At 32.8% G+C, this 19,661-nt stretch overlaps 1 protein-coding gene across 2 annotated transcripts; it reads right to left on the bottom strand.

Moving 5' to 3' along the window:
• Window positions 1–947: 947 nt before the first annotated feature.
• Window positions 948–4,955, bottom strand: LOC107921283 (uncharacterized). Of its 2 annotated transcripts, none has more exons than XM_016851156.2 (3): window positions 4,803–4,955; window positions 1,230–1,510; window positions 948–1,154 (listed from the first exon to the last, which is right to left on the bottom strand). In XM_016851156.2, exons 1-3 carry the CDS (start codon window positions 4,878–4,880, stop codon window positions 1,106–1,108), a joined length of 408 nt encoding a protein of 135 aa, XP_016706645.1. In that variant the 5' UTR covers window positions 4,881–4,955; the 3' UTR covers window positions 948–1,105. The 2 variants fall into 2 exon arrangements, with proteins under 2 accessions (XP_016706645.1, XP_016706646.1); XM_016851157.2 differs by having other exon boundaries at window positions 1,230–1,507.
• Window positions 4,956–19,661: the final 14,706 nt, after the last annotated feature.

Below are 19,661 nucleotides of genomic sequence, written 5' to 3'. Positions count from 1 at the left end.
CTCGTCGGATTTGTGGTTCTGAAACCACTATTTCTGACGCCACTGAAAACGAGTTGTTACATCAAACTTTGAAAACTTTACAATTTGGTCCTCATTCATGCTCAATTAAGTCTTGGTTTTGTTTGTAAATCATATTACACATAAAAATATGAAATGAATTAACGTTTAATTGAATTATTTTTGTATGAACTGTGTGAATTTGCTTTGGTAACTATAGTAGCATCCCGTAGCTCGGATCCGTCGATCGGACCCGGTAAGGGGTGTTACAGTATATCTCCTGGAAGGCCTTATTGATCGTTGTTAAGGTTAGGCTCATTAGTGGAAGGACCACTAGTACTTAGGTTGGCCATTTCCATCCACACTCATCTTACCAAATTGTAACCAATGAGATTAACAATGAGGAGGAAGTAGATGCTAAGATGGTGGTTCACCCACTGTTGGGTGAAGAGCCACTGGGTGGTGGTGGAATGGTCTGAGGAGATGGGTCCTAGTAGCAAGAGAATAAGAGGAGATGAAAGATGATTTTTGTTTCTTAGCCTTCTCTCAAATGTTATGGTGAGCTTATATATGGGAGACAAAGATGATCACGTGTCTTGAAGTCACCGACTGTGGAGTTATACATTGTTCTTGTGGAGGTGCTGATGTAACGTCCTAGGATATGACTTCTTAAGGTAGTTGGATAATCAATAAGTTTGAATTCTCATGTGCACTCTACACATACCTACTGAGGGTGACCTTGCGAAGATTCGCCAGTCTATTGTGGTCCGAGGTTTGGCAGGTTCGCCGGATTGAAAGTTCGTCTGATATGGACACGTTTATCTATAACTTGGTTGTTAATAACAGCGGAGGAGATATAACAAGTTCTATGCTTGAATTTTGATTTAGATGTGTTATATTTGTATTCAGTAGCTTTTTTATAATAGTAATAAAAATACTATTTGACTAAGTAAAAAAGAAATTAAACACAAACTTTTATTCAATTTTATCTTACTTTTAAAGATAAATGCAAGACTAAGGTCTAGAACTGTATTCCATTTATGGAATTTGATATTATACATATAGAAAGGAGATAACAATAGAGCTAGCTCGCCTCCAACTCCAACCTTCATTTTTTCGATGCATCCAATTCCTGCTCTTCTCTTGCTACAACCTCACTGTAAAATAGAAAATAAACAATCTTTAGGAAAAAACAAATGACGAAGCCTTAAGAAATTTGGGAAGAGAAATACCGGAGAGCATGAGTGAGTATGGCTGCCTTGTCAAGCTCTTGGTTTTGTCTAGCTTTCAAGATTTGGAACATTAGAGCAAGGCGGATTTGGGTTTTTGCACTTTGTTGTGTCATAAGCATAGTCTCTTTTCGAAGTTCTTCACATTGCAATTCAATGGCTTCAAATTTTTCTCGTACTTGTCTTTGCCCCTCTTTTATCTCTCTTTGCTCCGCAGTTATTTCTTTCATCTCCACTCTTAACCTTTTCATGCGAGAGTTTACAGTTCTCAACCTTCTCTTCTGCTAAAGTGTCATTTAATTTATTGTAAGAGTCCAAAATTTTAAAGTTTTCCGGAAAGAAAAAACAATTTTAACTCAACATCAAATTTCAAAGGAGGTCACTGAGGGATAAGAAAAGAGATTTCCAATGTTCAAATTAAATCTCAGGACTTCTTGAATTCCATTTTTAAAGATTACTAGTTGAATGTAATTAGGTGTGATATCGGTTCAATTAGATATTTTTGAACCGTCTATTATAGTTCGGTTCGACTCGATTTTGTTATCGATTTTTCATAGTAATTTTTTGTTTTAGATTTTTAGACATATTTTAACAAAATAAACTTTGTTTTATGTCTTTTGAATATTATTTAACAAAACTTCAAAGTCCTTTTCACAAATATTTCTAAACAAAAACAATAAGTTTTGAACAACTTTTAAATTGTTTTCACTAATTTATATCATAAAAATTAAAATTAATTACATATTAAATAAAAATAAAATTTTAATTGATTTTAGGTAATCGTAATTTTTAAACTTACATATCATAAATCGTTCAAACACCATAATTCAAGTCGATTTTTTAATTTTTAATTTTTAATTTTTCTTACTCAACCGCAAGACACGAAAATTCCAAACTTTATGAAATACGTTTCAACTTTGACTCTAGTATTTAGAGTACAAGCATGGTTGGTATTGAATAGTTTTATAATTACTAGGAATTGAAGAACCTATTTTGTGGATGAAAAATAATAAAAAAATATTAAAATTTGTCACTCATAAAGAATAATAAATTCTATATTTTTATATTTTAAAAAATACGCATATATAAATTTTACACTTTGATAGATAATAAATATTTTCTTTTTAAAAAGCGTTTTCTTTCTAATGATGAGAAGTTATATAATCAGCAGTTTATTCTTTTTCCAGTTTTTTTATGAAAAATGTGAATATAATTAGATTTTTCTAACAACGTGGTTGTTTTAATATATATATATATAATTATTGGATTATAGGGGTGAGTAAAATTCGATATGATTCGAAAAATTTAAAAAAAGTTCAAATTTTGAATCATTCAAATCGAATTAATCAAATAAATTCAAATTTTTTTCAAATTTCAAATTCAAATTAAATTAAATGTTTAAATTTGAATAAAACGAATAATTCAAATAAACCAAATATTAAATCATTTTACTTCCCTTTCCTCCCAACCAAGGGCAAAGCCAAAACAATTGTTTAGGGGGCCGAATGAAATTTTATTTTTTATAGTTTATATCTTTATAAATTTTAAAGAATTAAATCAAATTTTTATAATTTTAAGAAAAGATAAAATACAATTTTACCTTTACTAATTTAATTTAAAAAAAAATAAAAGCCTTAATTTTTCATTTTAGGGCCAGGGACTCCCGTAGATTCGCCTTTGCTCCCAACCCACTCCCCTCGTCTGCCCCTCGAACTCGAATATATAAATTTGGAGTTGATATTATATGTAAGCCCATCCCAAATGTACCGGGCTCAGGCTTCCTTTGGATTCAAACACAACACAGTGCATTGAAAATTTTTACCTTGATTTTCAATCTCACTGCACCACAGTGAATTGTTTGGCTGTTTGGATGTCTTGCTTCTAGCATAGTGAGACTTTTCTGCTGCACTGGACATCTTTATCTCCACTGGTGCTAAAAGCTCCAGTCAGCTCCAACACAGTGAGATGTTTCAACGCACTGTGTTGTGTTTGAATCCAAAAGAAGCCTCAGTCTAAGGCCATGCGTGGCAGGCCAACTTTGCCGTACCAAACTCATTGATGTCCTTACAGTTTATCCGACCCAACCCCACGCTGCTTTATTTATCTTTATTCCCAAACTAAACAAATTATATTTTAGCCTAAACTGTGAACAAATGCATTTCATTATTAAGTTAGCCATACATTAAATAATAAAATATTTTTAGGTATCATTAGTCTTAGTTTTACATAATTGTTTTAATTTTTTATATAATTAAATTTTTAATTATCTAATTATTATATTTCATATTCTATTCATGTATAGCATATATGTCAAGTTTAGAATAAATTAAAATTTCTAACTAAAATTGATTTCAAAATTTACATACATATTAATAAATTCAACCGTTAAAACATACTAATCGTTTTATATATATATATATATGTAAATATATATTCAAACTAACGACTCAAGACCGTTTACCTAAAATACATGCTGATTAATCTTGACCCCTGCATTCGCATTAAAAAACTATTTGCGAAGGAGTGGTATTTGGGTAAGAATGACGAACCTTTACTAGTCAAACACCTCTTTAACATGGATAAGAGATCATGGAACCTTGATATGGTGAAATCACTCTTTAATAAAGAGGAAGCCAGACTCATTCCTACTATTCCAATTGATCGTCCTCACATTGAAGATTGCATGATTAGGCACTTCATAAAGAACAGAGACTATATTGTTAAATTTGGGTACCATCTTATTATTGAGTCCAGTCCAAAATTTGAAGAGCCATGTCCACAGACCATAGCGAGACTATGGAAAAGCGTTTGGAAAGTTGAAGGGACCCTTAGGTGAAGATGTTTCTGTGGAGGGCTTGCCCCAATGCCTTAACCACATATCAAATTCTAAAGCTTAGACACAGGGAAAGCTCCCTCCATGATGAAAATATGCCCCTCCAAGGTTCCAACGCATTCCATTATTTCTGCTGCTGCCTTCTTTACGAAGGCTTCCGCGGTTTCTTGCATTAGTGGATTGAAGTTGTGAATGTGCTCCAAAGCCTTGGATAACATTTCGATAGAACTTATAGCTAGATTATGCTGGTTTATCTGGAAAGCACGACATAAATGGATTTTTAATTTTAGGCATTAAAGGGGACGTCGTTCAAACTTGGCACCACTGCCGGGACTACTCTGTAATAGAAGCAGCCGGACGAGCGAATGATCCCTCATGGCCAACTGAGCTCAACCGACAGCTTGGTCAAAATTAATTGCGGCCGCAATGTTTAAATCCAACTCTAATCAGGTAGACTTTGCAAAGTCGCACGACAGTATAATGATACACTTATCGATCCAACCAGATGCAGATTATAATAATATTTAACTAATTCGAATTTATAACAGTATATTTGAATTCAAGTATTATTAAATTTTTTTTATAGAAAATATTATTAAAAAATTAATATATACGACACTAGCATTCCTATCTTTACTTCTTTCAGGGGGATTTGCTACAGTTTTTAGCAACCCTCTGGTTCCTCAAATCAATTACGTTTGATCATCATAATATATATGAATAAAGAATAATAAAAATGGAACCTGATTCTGTCTTTGTGATGTTCTGTACTGCATTCTCGCAGCCACTGCTAGCTTGAAGTTCCTCCTTGTCGCCTGCATTTTCCCTTTTTTTCTTCAAATATTTCAGGTCGTTCAAGTTTGGTATTCAATGTTTGCATTTTGTTTGCCAACGTAAACCGCACATATATATAAACATCTTATATTTAATATTAATTATATTTTTTTTAATTTCTTTCATAGAAATAGGTTACTAGCAATTATTGTAAGCAAATTATGAGGTTGGTACATCTAAATAGACTTATCAAAAAATAATTAAGTTATTGCTTTAGTGGTATTAGAGTCAAGTTTGCAAAACTCGGCCTGTGTTTTTACATATCCATGCGTGCGCATGTGTTTTAAAAAAAATTTGAAAAAAAATTTTGTACCACAGTGATTCGAAAAAGTTTTTGAGAAAATAAAATGTCTAAGACTACGATGCTGGTCTGTGCGAAACTCTGAACTTGTCGAATTAGTTTTGTAATATTAGAATGGTAATGCTTAGACAATTATCTTTGTGTTCAGTTTTGGTATTATAGATTCTTGAGGTTAGTTCGAAGTTGGATATGGATTCTGATGACAAGCAAGATCGTGAGGGTCAATTTGGTGAGACTCTCTAGGAGTCGTCAGCTTCTCCGGGACGTGTATCTGTTCAGGAGTCAGAAGTCAATGCGGTTCCGCTAGCTTCAGGTAGATATGACCCGGAGGTTGACACTGAGGCATTGACTTGGGTTGTGAGAGAAGTGTTAGAGAAAGTCTTCAAGGCTAGTTTAAAGAGAACTAGAGAGATGGTTTAAAGTAGGTGTGTGGATTGCGGGAAGAAAAGAGATCGCAGTCCATTAAGGTTGGAGCCTCGATCTGCAAAGTGTGTCAAGTTTTAGCAGAATGTCAGTAAGAGTAATGTGGGAGGTTCTAGTAGTGGCGTGAGTGTGTCAATTTGTGGGCATTGTAAGAAGCATCACCCAGGCGATTGTTGGAAAAAGTCGGGAGCGTGTCTCAGATGCGGGTCCATGGGGCATCGGATTAGGGACTGTCCTTGGTGACATTGAGTCAAGTATGGTTGTGTGATATTGTTGACTTTGTGTGCTATTGCCTGTGAAAGATTTGACTTTCTGAATATGGCATTGTGTTTGTGTGTGTAATAGAAAAGGAAATTGATCTGGTTCAGTGGTTAAGTGTTCTTGGTATGTATGCGAAATTTTAAGGTTTAGTATGATATGATAGTGTTTCGAGGTCAGAGTGCGTAGTGGTGAGTTTTATGTTTAAACGGTTGTTCTGTTAGTTGGAAATTTCGGGGATGAAATCTGAGGTTAGAAGTTTTGACGTTTCTGGTTAGGGTCAATGAGTGGGTTGAACGTTTGGGTTCAGTTTTGCGTTTTAATGTCAGAATGGGTCTGCTGGTCTGGTGGTTAGTTGTGTGTTAGTGTATCTCAGGGTCTCGTGTTTGAATCCCTGTAAGTGTTTTTTATATTTATTTTTTATGTTATTTTATTTTATTTTAAAAGGGGAAGTTATTTTTAAAATAGAAAAATAAAATTTCACATTTTTCTTCTTCACTTTTTCTTATTTTTTTCTTCCCCATCGTTCCTCTTTTTCTGCTCTTTCCAAATTTCAATTTTGTTTGTTTCGTGCTTTTTCTGTTTTACGCACTTGTTATCTATCGTTCCGCCAAAGGAGATTGCTCTTGTGTGTTTCGTGTAATTGGATGTGAGTTAGAATAGTCTCGTGGAGGCGAAGCGGTTAATCTTTGTTGTTTGCAATCTCGATTTAAGGTGTGTTTCCGAAACTGTTGATTTTAAGTGTTAAGTTATTGATGGACTGTACGATATTCTATATATTTCAGTATATTTCAGATTTCCAAGGGATGGGGATCATTTCGGTGTCAAAAGCATGATTTTCTGGCGTTTCGGTGTGGTTTTGTGACCACATGAGCGTGTGCTGCACACGGGTGGTCCACACGGCCGTGTGCAATTGAAAATTTAGGGTTTCCGATGGTTTTTGGTTCTACACGGGCATGTGAGATCTCCACATGGTCATGTCTCCTTTGCTCTTTATTTTTGGCATTTTTGGACAGTGAGTTACACGGGCTATTTTGTAGAATTTTTGTTTTGAGTCATAAACGATTTGTTTTATGTTTTTGTGTAATCTGACCCTCGGTCAAGCCTTGGTAAGTGTGTTTGGGACTCGATTTAGTTTGGTCCATGTATATATGTGTGTTTATGGGCTTTAATTTTATTGCTTGTTTATGTAATGAATAAGTATGAGTTTATTATTGTTGTCATAACTGAATATTAAATACAAGTGTAATCAAATCTGAATCTGTTCAACTGAAAATGTTAATGTCTATTTCTGTATGTTGTCTGCCCAATTTCTGTATGTTTACCGCACTATCCTATACATATATCAGCTCAGCTGTATACAGTTACTCAAGTGGCATAGTTCCACATTGTGGTGTGTAGGGTCGATGAACCTATTATGGTTCTATGTGGTGTGCATGGTGGACAGGCCAACCATAGCCCTTATGTGGTGTGATGGATGGATGAAGTGGTGTTTCGTTGGTGGGGTGGGATTTTTGACTTGTACATCGGTTCACATTTGAATATACGTTTGTTTGTCAAAACATTTTGTCTATTTGTGTGAACATTTGGTTACTGACAATATAGTTATTGTCATGTAATATGTTCTGATTATTGCGTATGATTACATCATTATTTCTGTGGTTTGATATTGTATTTCATATACCGATTGAGACTTTCGTAAGTGATATTTTTATACATATGCTTGTCTGAAGTATTTATTGTGTAACTTTGTCTTTTGCCATCTGTTCATGTTTTGGACTAACACTAAGCTCTCGTAGCTCATCTCTGTAGTATTTTTCCTTTCAGGTACTTTCCGTGTTTTGGAGCTGGACTCGGCATACCGGAGGTCTTAGAAAGATATGGTTTGATTTGGTTTAAGTAAAATCTCATAAGTTTATACGATTAATTTTAAGTTGGTTTGTAAAACAATTATATAAACTATGGTACAAGTTTTTATGGCGAACATTCGTAAGGTGTTATTTGGACTGGACTTTAGAAACTGTGGATTTTATTTCCAAATGTTTGACGCCGATTTAATATTGTTTCAAACATAATGAACAAAAAGGTTTTCTTGGTTTGAATTAAAGTTTTTGTTTCCACCACTTTTGGTGGCCAATGTAACCTCCAGGATTAGGTCTAAACTTTTAGGCCAGATTTTAGGGTGTTACAATAAATATAAAAAAAATATGTGCTATATAATTTTGAATTATGATTCAACAATTTCAATTATGATTAATACAATTAACCAATCTAATGGTATAATGATAAAAAATTTCCATTAAAAGGAAGTTTTAGTTAGACATGAGGTTGAAGATTTGAATTTTTACATCTCCTCCCCTATTTCCTTGATAAAAAAAATTTTAATACAATACATTTACAAGACATGTTAAAATACACACTAAATTATGACTTTATTTTAAATGAAAAAATTGAGATGGTGAACACTATAATGTTTTATGTTCAAATCTTATAATTCTTGTTGAAAAATATGGAATGACTAAAATGTGCCTAAAGAAGTGTCCACTTTCTTCATCACTGCGATAAACAACATCTTTCCACATTTAGAAGATTGATAATTTATTGAATTGTATCTTTGGGTTTAGTTGAGATCGTGGTTTATAAATAGCTCATTAATGAAAATCATATCACTTGAAGAAACAAATCTGGAAGAATCGGATTAGATTGAGTCTATCTAATACCATGGATTAAGGAAATTTGATTGGATTGGAACACTGAACTTTGGTCACAAACGGTCCTTATTTACCTTGTTTGTTATTAATTGTTTTATTTTCAACAGTTTAATTGTTGTTTAATATGGATTGTGATAGATCTTCATTATGTTAGCAAGTCTCGAAATCTCTATATAATTTAAAGACTTTTATAGGTTATTGTACCAAGAATTGAGAGAACTTAATTTGTTCAAGTGAGGAAGATTATTGTCAAGGCGTATTTGATTATAAAACATTTATGTTGTGGTTTTACAACTAAATTCGTCGGCGTGAATTTAATGGTGAGAGTACCATTTTTCCAGGATACAAAAGTGAAGTTGTCACTAGGAGAAGAAATTGTCACTGGGAGTAATATATTAGGTTCACTTGTTGTAAGGTTTAAAGATAGTGGATAATCATAAAAGCACTTCTAGAGGGTGTTTTTATTTTGGAAACAACTTGGTTTCATAGTATAGCAAGAAGCAATGGTCGATTTCTCTATCTATAGCAAAAGCATAATACGTTACAGTTGGTAACTATTGTGCACAGTTTTTTTGGATGAGACAGATGTTAAAAGACTTTGGGATTGTTTTGCCTATTTCCTCGACCTAAAGTGACAACACTAGTTCCATAAACATATCAAAGAATCTTGTGTAACATTCAAGGGAAAAAACATAAATATCAGACACCATTTTATTAGAGAATTGGCAGAGAATGAGTCAATTGAGTTGAGGTGTGTTTCCACACAAAGTCAGTTAATGGATTAGTTCACCAAAACTGTAACAACCCTCACTCGGTTCAGTCGCAAACCCAAGTTACAAGATGCTACATCAACCAACAAAACTTAATCACATGCATATACAGTTTCGAATAAGAGCAACTACTACTAGAATTAACATTTAAAGAAAAGTTTATGGCTAATTTAAACATTTAAACGACAATAGAAATAGTCTTAACCGTAATTAAGGTTCATTTTTAAAAAATATCAAAAACCCACATAGGTACCAATACCGAATGAGTAGGTATCGATATTTGTATCACAAGTATCGATACTCGTATATAGGTATTGATGCCAAAGATTCTGTCAAATTTTGAAAACATCCCAACTTCGAGGTATCGATATTCATATCCCAAGTATCGATACATTTACCCAAAATACCAAAAATTCACAAGTTAAAAGGTTATCCATGCTCAAAACAGTATCCTACTCAACACAATTATAGTCTAATTTAACTGAACTTATTAACATCCTTTAAAGATTTATCATGCCACATCCATACATTTAAATAAGAATATCTAACATGCATTATGAACCTTAATCTCAAATGTCAATTTAGTCGCAAATGAAGTCCGAAACAACATCCATATTCCGTCAATCCAATACCAAGATAGAATTAATAAAATAATGTTAATAATCAAAACTAAAACTCTAACCCACACTGATTTTATTTAGTGAGTTCAAAAGAATCGCAAAAACCACCTACTCAAAAATATTGCCTTGCTTAGATCACTTTTTTCATCTCTCCACTTACATCGAAGAACTACTTATTTGCAAGATGTTAATGTGGAGTGTGAGCTTAAATAAGCTTAGTGAATGTTCGGGACTACCACTAAGCATACACAATATCACATGTTAAGCAAAAGCATGCTATGACTCACTCATAACCATATTTTCATCAAGTCAGAATAACATATTCACGCTTCATTAAATTATAAACTAGCATATACTCTCACATGAAATTACACACAACTCATATTTATATAATTCATTTTACAATAATTCATCAATACAAAACAACGTATTATTGCTTTAATGACTCAAAGAGTCTAATATATCCCATAAGTGTAGCATAAAGCTAAACACTCTCTAACACACCAACATATCCTTGTGAATGGAGCTTAGCTCGACATTTCTTTACCCCTCCAATCTTTCTCGAGGCCTCAATGTCCAAATCACAAAACATAAGAGTGAGTACTCACAATCCTATAGCATGTCAAATATATCCAATGGTTTCAAGAGATTACAAGGCCAAAATATCCGCAAATACTCACATTTAATTAGTATTTTAATGCACATAATCTCTGTTCATAACCATCAATTCATATCACAAATTTGTACACAATGCATGCTTATCAGATTCACATTTATTTGCACTGTAAGTGCCACAACTATGCTTATTGAGCCATCACATATCTGACCACACATGTGTGCACTAAAATTAGTTTATCACATACATGTATTCACACACATTACTTGTTATAACAACATTTCAATCCACAACTTGACATTCATTAAATGTAATTTCACAACAAAACAACAATATAAAAAAGACTTACACTCAGAACTTAGAATAGAGGTTTAGGTCATTCCTAAGCTCCCAATTAACATTACAAATCGCGCATACCAATAGTGACTCTGAACACTCACCAATCACGCTTCAGCTTACTAGCCGAAAACTCAAACAAGCTTTTTCTTGCTTTTAGACTTACTTGTAATGGCTCTTGAAAGATCTGACACTTTACACACATAATAGACACATTCCAAACTTATCAAAAATAGCCTAGAACACAACCAAACAACAAGAAATAAACAATTCAAGCCTCTCCTTTTTCACTACCGAAAACTAACTAGTTTTGTCAAAATTGAAGTTTCGACATCCTAATCTTGTTTCTAATCCTCCATTTTGATTTCAAACATCCTAAATATCATATAATTTCATATCTAAACCATTAATTTGATGAAAACGATGATCTACAACTCTAATTCAAGATTTAAGCTCAAGAAGAATAAGGGACGAATTTGGGGAAGAAAACATGATTTTCATTTGAAATTGGGGGTTATTTTGGTGTTTAGGGAGTTAATAAATCTAAAGGAATGAATTGATTTTGATAAAACTCTCTGATTTTAGGTTTTAAAGCACTTTTGAATGATTTGGATTTTTTGAGAAGAAGGGGAAGACGGTGGGTGTTCTCTTATAGTAGACTAATTTCAAAATTTGGGCAATTTGCCCTTTAAGCCACTCTTAATTCTTCCATTTCTTAAAAGGGTCCTAAATCAATTAAAATACATTTTTTTTCAAATTAGACCTCAAAATTGAATTTCATTTTGAGCTAAATAATAAAATAAAAATCTAATTATGACACTCACATAGTTAAATTACTTATTTATGACCCTATTTTTTGATATCTGACTCAACCTTCGGTTAAAAAAACTTGATTCTACTAACCCAAAACTACTAGACCAAGTTTTGGGGCATGACAATAACTTTGGATTCCAAAAAGTTAAGAGTTTTAGAAGCTCGATTGGGGTATGTTTAGCATGAGAAATTTTGAATGATTATGGAAAGCATCCACAGGATAAGTCTTGATGTCATTTTGATGTATTTTGGGGTAATTATGTAGCTATTTATTTTTATTAGACTTTCTAGAGGGTAATAGTATTTTTTTCACAAGTTTATTTTTGGTGGGAATTAATTTTGGATATATTTCTCTCACATCGTATATTGGAGGGAACTTGATTTATTTTGAGAAGTGACAACTTGTGTTTTTATTATATCCCATCGAATCTAGTTTATTACTCTTCAAAAATTCTCAAAAGTTTTACTCATCTCAATTCTTCAAGTTCTTACTTCTTTACACTAATTCATATCATAAGAAAGCATTTGTTAATCTTCAATGGCTTGTGTAAAAACTACTTTGGGGGATCAATTCTAGAAACAACAACAAGAACAATCAATTGGTAAGAGGACCTTTAATCCCTTAATTGAGAAGTATGATGAAGAAACCAGACAAATGCCTACTTCCCCAAGCACATTACACCAAGAGACTACTAGACCATCACAAGTTGTTTAACAAACAATAAAGGAAATTGATACCTTGTTAAAGAAACCTCAAATGCCAGAATATGCCATGATTCTTGAGCAAATAATTGAAACCCTTATTCAAGTAATCACAAGTCAAGGTGAACAGGTCTCGATCATTGACAACAAATTAGTGAATGTGATAGATGCTATTTTTGAATCGTCTTCTCTAGAGAGTCTCATGGAAACTAAGGCTTTTACCAAAAATATCCAAGAACTAGTGATGGAACAAGAACAAGTTGCTAAGTTTTTTTAGAAGGATCCAATGTTGTCTGATAAAGAAAAGGCCAAGACTGGAGCCTTTAATCCTTAAGTAGAAATCATTAGCAAATTGCCCACTTCCTCTACCCCTATGCAAGCTCGCAATATGTGTACATTTTTAGTTGTGGCAAATGGGTTTTCCAACCTTACAACCTCAAAAAAATAGAGAAAGGAAAACTACTTTTTGTTGTAAATTCATGTAAGATAAAGAAGTTTCTGAATTGTTATTATGGTGGAACTAGATGAGACCATAGACCGGAATGCAATAGCTATAACCAACAATGTCCATTTATCTTGGCCTTAGAAAGGTAATATTCATGCTTTTTCTCTCTCAACTATCTATTTTACCTTATGTGTTATAGCAAAAACAAATTAGCTCTCTAATAGCCAGAGGGATACTTTAAGTAAGAAGGGCATAATCATATTGAGGAAAGTTGTTAAGTGGTCGAATTTTACTAAGGGATTTTTTTATGAGATTGTCAAGCACACCGAGAAGGTCTATGCCAGATTCCTTATGCCATTCCTTTCACTTATCTTCTAAATCTCACATAAATAATACCCCAAATTGTTCGAGTCACCAAGAAATATGAAAAGCCTAGACCATAACTTAAAATTTTCTTATAAAAGGATAAAGGGTAAGCATGCCATCCGTGAACCAAATGAGGAAAAGCCACAAAACAAGGAAGTGCCTACTTTTTCAAGCCGCAACGCCATTCCCTCTGGTATTTGTAAATTGATGATTAAGGATGTTACAACCTATAATGATGCTAATGACAGGCACATTATAGATTCCATTTTGGAGCCAATACAATCAAGAAGATCAGAGATGGGTTAAAGGCTTTTATCTTATCCCTTCTTGACAAAGAGTAAGTTGACAATCTTGCTGAAAAACAGGGAGAATTAGAGTAGATGGGAGTTACTGGTGATAGAGGGAGATTTAGATTTTGATCCTTCATATTTGTTGATATTACTATTCATTTCCGTTGTTTTTTGGAACTTATGTGTTTTGGAGGACTATTTCTTGATTCTTCTAATTTTGATTGAAGGATCTCATTTGTTGAATAGATGATGTTTACTTTGGTTTTATACATTTTTTGTGATTTATTACTGTTGGATTAAAAGGGAATATGCTAAGTGGGAGCAAGTTGATAGTTGATGTTTAAGCTTCTTGGCTTGTTTGTGTTTTGTTAAACAAATTGCCAAAGAGTGAGATTGTTGAAAAATATGGAATGACTAAGATGTGTTTGTGGAAGTGCCTACTTCCTTCACCACTACGACAAACAACATCTTTCCATATTTAGGAGATTGGCAATTTATTGAATCATATCTTTTGGCTTAGCTGAGATTGCGGTTTATATCTAGCCCATCAATGAAAATCATATCACTTAAAGAATCAAATCTCGAAGAATTGGATCGGATCAAGTCTATCTAATCCCTTAGGTAAAGGAAGTTGGATTGGATTGGAACGTTAAAGTTTTACCTGCCAATAGTCTCAAAATCTCTATATAATTGAGAGACTTGTATAGGTCACTGTGTAGAGAATTGAAAGCACTTAATTTGTTCAAGTGAGGATCATTATTTTTAAGAGCACATTTGATTGTAAAACTTGTGTTATGATTTTACTGGCTATGTTCACAGAGGTGAATTTAGTGGTGAGAGTACTGGTCTTCTAGGATACAAAAGTGAGGAAATTGTCACTGGGGCGTAATAGATTAGGTTCCCTTGTTGTAAGGTTAGAAAATAGTGAATATTTCTCATTGAGCTAGACTTTGCAGACGTAAAGGAATTGAACTGTATAAACAATCTTTATGTCCTTTATTTTTGTGCATTATTTTGTAGTGCTTGAAGAATTGCAACTTCCCTACAACTTGTTTCAAGCACATAGCTTGTTCATTAGCAATTGCTTTTAAATTTACAGTTCTATTACTTAATAAAATTTTGATATATTTAATAATTTATTCTATATATTAAGGGTTCGATTGAGTTGGTGTCACCCGTCAATCGAAACCCAACTCAGTTAGGAAATTACCAAAAGCTCATTTCTTCTACAACATAAAAATTATTATTTTAATAGTATTTATGTCTTTTTGTATTTTGATAAGTCTAAAAAATAAATATACCTAACGATAATAATAATATTGACTGTGTAAAAAGCCCTCAAACTTTTTTAACAAAAGCAATTAAGCCCTTGCTTTTTTTTTTGCACTCAATTGGGTACTTGAACTTTCAAAATGCATCAAAAAGGCCTTCAAACTTTTTCAAGAAAAGCAATTAAGTCCCTGATTTTTATTTTTATTTTTCACTCAATTGGTTACTTGAATTATCAAATGCATCAAAAAGGCCTTTTGACCATTAACGTTAATAGCTAACTATTAAAGTTAACTGCCCCTAATTTTTTTGAGTTAAAATCACCCCATGTCACAACCATGGCGTGACATGTGGCAAAAAATTATAAAAAATAAAAATTAATAAAATTTATAACAATTATTAAATTATAATAAAAATATAAAAATTAGAAAAAAATTAGAACAATTTGTAAAAAATTATAAAATTTTATAAAAATCATAAAAAAATTATAAAGTGCATAAAAAAGGTCATTAAATCATTAACTTTAATCGTTGACCATTAAAGTTAATGATCCGTAGTTTTTTCAGTTAAAGCCATCATGTGTCAAAACACAGCGTGACGTGTGGCAAAAATTGATAAAAATAAAAATAAAAAATTATAGAAAAATTATCAAATGCTTCTTTTTGTACGATCATTTTTATATACTTTTTATGAATTTTATATTTCTTTACATTTTTTATAATTTTCTTATGACTTTATAAAATTTTATATTTTTTACGATTTTTATAAAATTTTACAATTTTTATATTTTTTTCGATTTTTGTAATTTTTTTCTAATTTTAATTAAAATTTAAATATTTTTATATTTTTTGTTAATATTTAATATTTTTATAACTTTTATTAATTTTTATTTTTTATCATTTTTTTGCCACATTTCATATTGTGGTTGTGACACGTGGTGGCTTTAACTAAAAAAACTATGGGCGGTTCAAGTACCCAATTGAGTGCAAAAAAAGGTAGAGGCTTAATTGCTTTTTTTTTTGAAAAAGTTTGAGGGTTCTTTTTATGTATTTTGAAAGTTCAAGTGCCCAATTGAGTGCAAAAAAAATGCAAGGGCTTAATTGCTTTTTTTAAAAAGTTTGAGGGGCTTTTTATGTATTGTGAAATTTCAAGTGCCCAAGTAAGTGAAAAAAAAAAGGCAGGGCTTAATTGCTTTTTTTGAAAAAGTTTGAGAGTTTTTTACACCATTAAACTAATAAAATTTAAACCTAAAATATCATCCTTTCTACATTTCAATCAAAATCACATTTAATTTTTATATTAGTTTTTTAATAAATTTATTACTCATATATTTACTCGATTAACACAAAAAAGCATAGAATATTATACACAAAAAGAGTCTATTTTTATTTTAAATTTTCATTGAATTTAAACTTTAGAAAAAAAAATTTTAAATTATGACTTGATTCTAAATTGTTTTATGTATATTTATAATCTTTTTACCTACAGAATGCTAATTTCCAATCTGGACATTATAATTCCCACCCACCGACGACTGACTTGAATTATTCATCAGCAAACCCATCCAAATCCAAGTGTAGAAGTCATAATTAATAAAAGATTCAAATTCTAATATTGCCTTCCTAGTCATTTTATAATGGTAAAAAGAATAGTCATAGATCCGTTAGTTAAGGTGTTCAACAAAATGTGAGTTCTACTTAAATAGTATAAAAAAAGTAATAATAATAAATAAAAATAAAGTCAATTATTTTTATAATTTTATAATTGGTTGATGACCCAATTAAATGTGATACAAGTCTAATAAAATGCTCAAATATAAGTATTAAATAAGATATGTATGGTACATAGTCCAGCTATCGTGCAGTAGTGGGAGGTTAAACAGTTGGATCGAGCGATATCTGGGCGGATATTGGCAGAGCCTAGCGACAATCGATCGATCACAAGACTTCGTCTTGAAGCGATTTGCTTTTATTGACTTCTGCTTTTATTGTTATGTCATGGAATACATCGCGCGAGGGGATGTTTCCCTTGAAGGACGTATGAAGCAACCTGAAACTTGGCTCCACGTTTAATAATGCCTAGCGGAAATTTGTCCTCTAGTTAGAGACCTGTCTTTTTTCTTCCTGACAACATCACTGAAAGTAGCATTAAACAATATATGAAGCGCGCGATCGCCAACCTCGAAAGTAAATGCTAGGAAAATGCGTGCATAATGACATATTCAATAATCAAACAATTAAGTAGAGTGCTTTTAAGTTTGGAAACTCCCTCCTTTGCTGCTCATTTAGGTCCTAGAGATGCCAATTTCCCTCCTTTGCTGCTCATTTAGGTCCTAGAGATGCCAATTTTGTCATTCTTATTGATCAATAATATATTGGATTCTTCTTAAAGGAAAAGCGATAAGCTTCAATAGGTTCCAAATTCCAACTGCTGCAATAACACCTAAAATCTATCCACTTTTGTTAATAAGATCCATCAACGATTCACCATTATCCCAATATTCAGATTAATACGAGGAGATCCAACTTTACAAAAAAAAAAAGCAAAGAGGAAATAGAGAAGGCAAAAAGAAAGCAGGACGATCATTAATTGGTCTTTCGCAGGGGAAAAGAGAAAAGCAAAAAGGGGCAAATTCAAAAAGGGATGAGAAGGCGAACTTATCCGCCGAGGAAAGGCAGCTGAGACACCAATTCGGATTATCGGTAACACAAAATATGTAATTTGTTGCCTAAAGTGTATTATAGAAAGTACACTCTAATAAATTTATATACTAATTTTATAACTCTTCCACACATCATTTTTGAACCCCATGTGCAATGGCAAAACTAAGGGAGGAACTCAACCCTCCCTAAAATAAACTTTTCTTTATTTAAGTCTTTTATAATTTATAAAATTTTAAATTAGTAATGATAAAATTACATTTTGACCCTCTAAAAATAAAAAAAAAATTGATTTAATTTTTTAAAAATTATAAAGATATTGACTATTAAAATAGTGAAATTTCGGCTCCTAAAAAACTCTTCTAGCTACACCATTGTCCGTGTGTTAACATGATAATCAAGGTGTTCAACGTTATAAGGCCCAAATTTTGCCCAGGCCCAACACACTCAAATCTGACAAAATAAAACCCAAATATCTCACCAGCCCAAAACAGACTTCAGCCCAAATACAAATTAAAATCCAAAAAAAAACTAAAAAACCTAAAGCCCAAACAGCCCACAAAACTAAAAAATATCAGCCAAGGGAAACCCTAGCTAGCCGCTACTCCAACCCTAAGCCTTGCTGCTGCCACACGCCACCTCCCTGCACCCCACCGCCTGACGTTTCTCTGACACCACCTACAAGAAGCCAACAAGCAGAAGTGGACAACACAGAAAAAAAAAGAAGCAAAAAAACAAATAAACATCTTGTAATTTAGACTATAAAGCCATTATTTTGAACCATTGTAGCTTTCCGGGATTTTTGTTTGTTGAATACAAAAGAAAAAACAAAGATTCAAGCAAAAACAAAAAAGGCAAAGCAGATCAAAAACAAAAAAAAATACGAAAGGTCTGTACAGCCCAATATATTGCCCGGGCCCACTACCCAAAATTTCAGTACCAAACCCACCTAATCTAAAAACCCCATCAGCCCAATTACAATTAAACCAAGCCCAATACCCAAAAACAAACCCTAATAGCCCAAATCACAAAAGAACAAAAATAAACAAAACCCTAGGTGCGCCGCACCTAGGGCTCTCTATCTTCTGACTTCGGCGCCGCCTCCACTGCCACCGCCGCTCTGCTGGCCGCCGCGCACGTCCCATCGCCATCACCCCACTTGCACCATCAAGTAACTGCAAAGCAACAAAAGCAGTGACAGAAAGAAGAAAAAGAAATGAAAGAATATTTTTGTATTTTGGGGGGGGGTAGGAGAATCGGTTTAAAAACCGGTCTTGGCATCTGTAATGGGGGCTTTTTTTATTTTTGTAAGAACATTTTAGCAAAAAAAATACAAAACAGATTCAAAAACAAACGAATAGATTTACATCAAGGTGGTTTCCGTTTAGATTTCTTTTCTTTTATTACTTATTTACTTTTATCTTTTTTCTTTCTCTCCAAAAAAGAGAGTTCATATTCGAGCAAAGAAAAATATAAAAAGAAAAGTGCGAAAAAAAGGGGAAAATACCTTTTTTGAATTTTCCGGCCACCGACGCCGGTGTGACGCCGGTCCGGGGGGCCTTGGCCGGAATCTGGACTTAGTCCAGAGAGTATTTTTTTCTTTCTTCTGTTTTTTTTCTTTTCAATGTTCAAATGATTTTTTTTCTCAAAACACTAATTTTTATACCCCTGTGAAACGGCGCCGTTTTGGCTCAGCTTCAAAACACCCAAAACGACGTCGTTTCACTCCCAGTCCTGCGCGGTGACCCGACCCAGGGGGAGGATCCGCGTGTTTTCTCTAAATGGGTTATTTCTGCACGAAGTCCCTCCTCTTTTTCAGAGCATTACAGTTTGGTCCTATTTCGTTATTTTCTTTTATTTTTAATTCGGCCCCAAAGTTTTATTTTTATCTCAATTTAGTCCACTGCAGCGCTGCGTTTTGGGGCTGTGGTTTATTTGCATTTTTGGCCCTTTCCTTTTCAGCGCGCATTGCAATTCGGTCCTTCCTGTTTTTTATTTCAAATTTGCCCAATATATTTGTTTTTATTTTGATTTAGTCCCTTTTTAGCAATCTTATTTATTTTGATTAATTATTTTAATATATTATCATTTATCATTTTTGTTATTATTATTATTATTATTATTATTATTATTATTATTATTACGATTAATTATTAGTTTTATTTCCCTTTCATTTAGTCGTTGCAAT

Source organism: Gossypium hirsutum, chromosome D01 (assembly GCF_007990345.1).
Source record: "Gossypium hirsutum isolate 1008001.06 chromosome D01, Gossypium_hirsutum_v2.1, whole genome shotgun sequence".
Taxonomy (NCBI): domain Eukaryota; kingdom Viridiplantae; phylum Streptophyta; class Magnoliopsida; order Malvales; family Malvaceae; genus Gossypium; species Gossypium hirsutum.
Note: the sequence above shows the minus strand (reverse complement) of the source record. Positions and strands in the feature narration are given on the sequence as shown.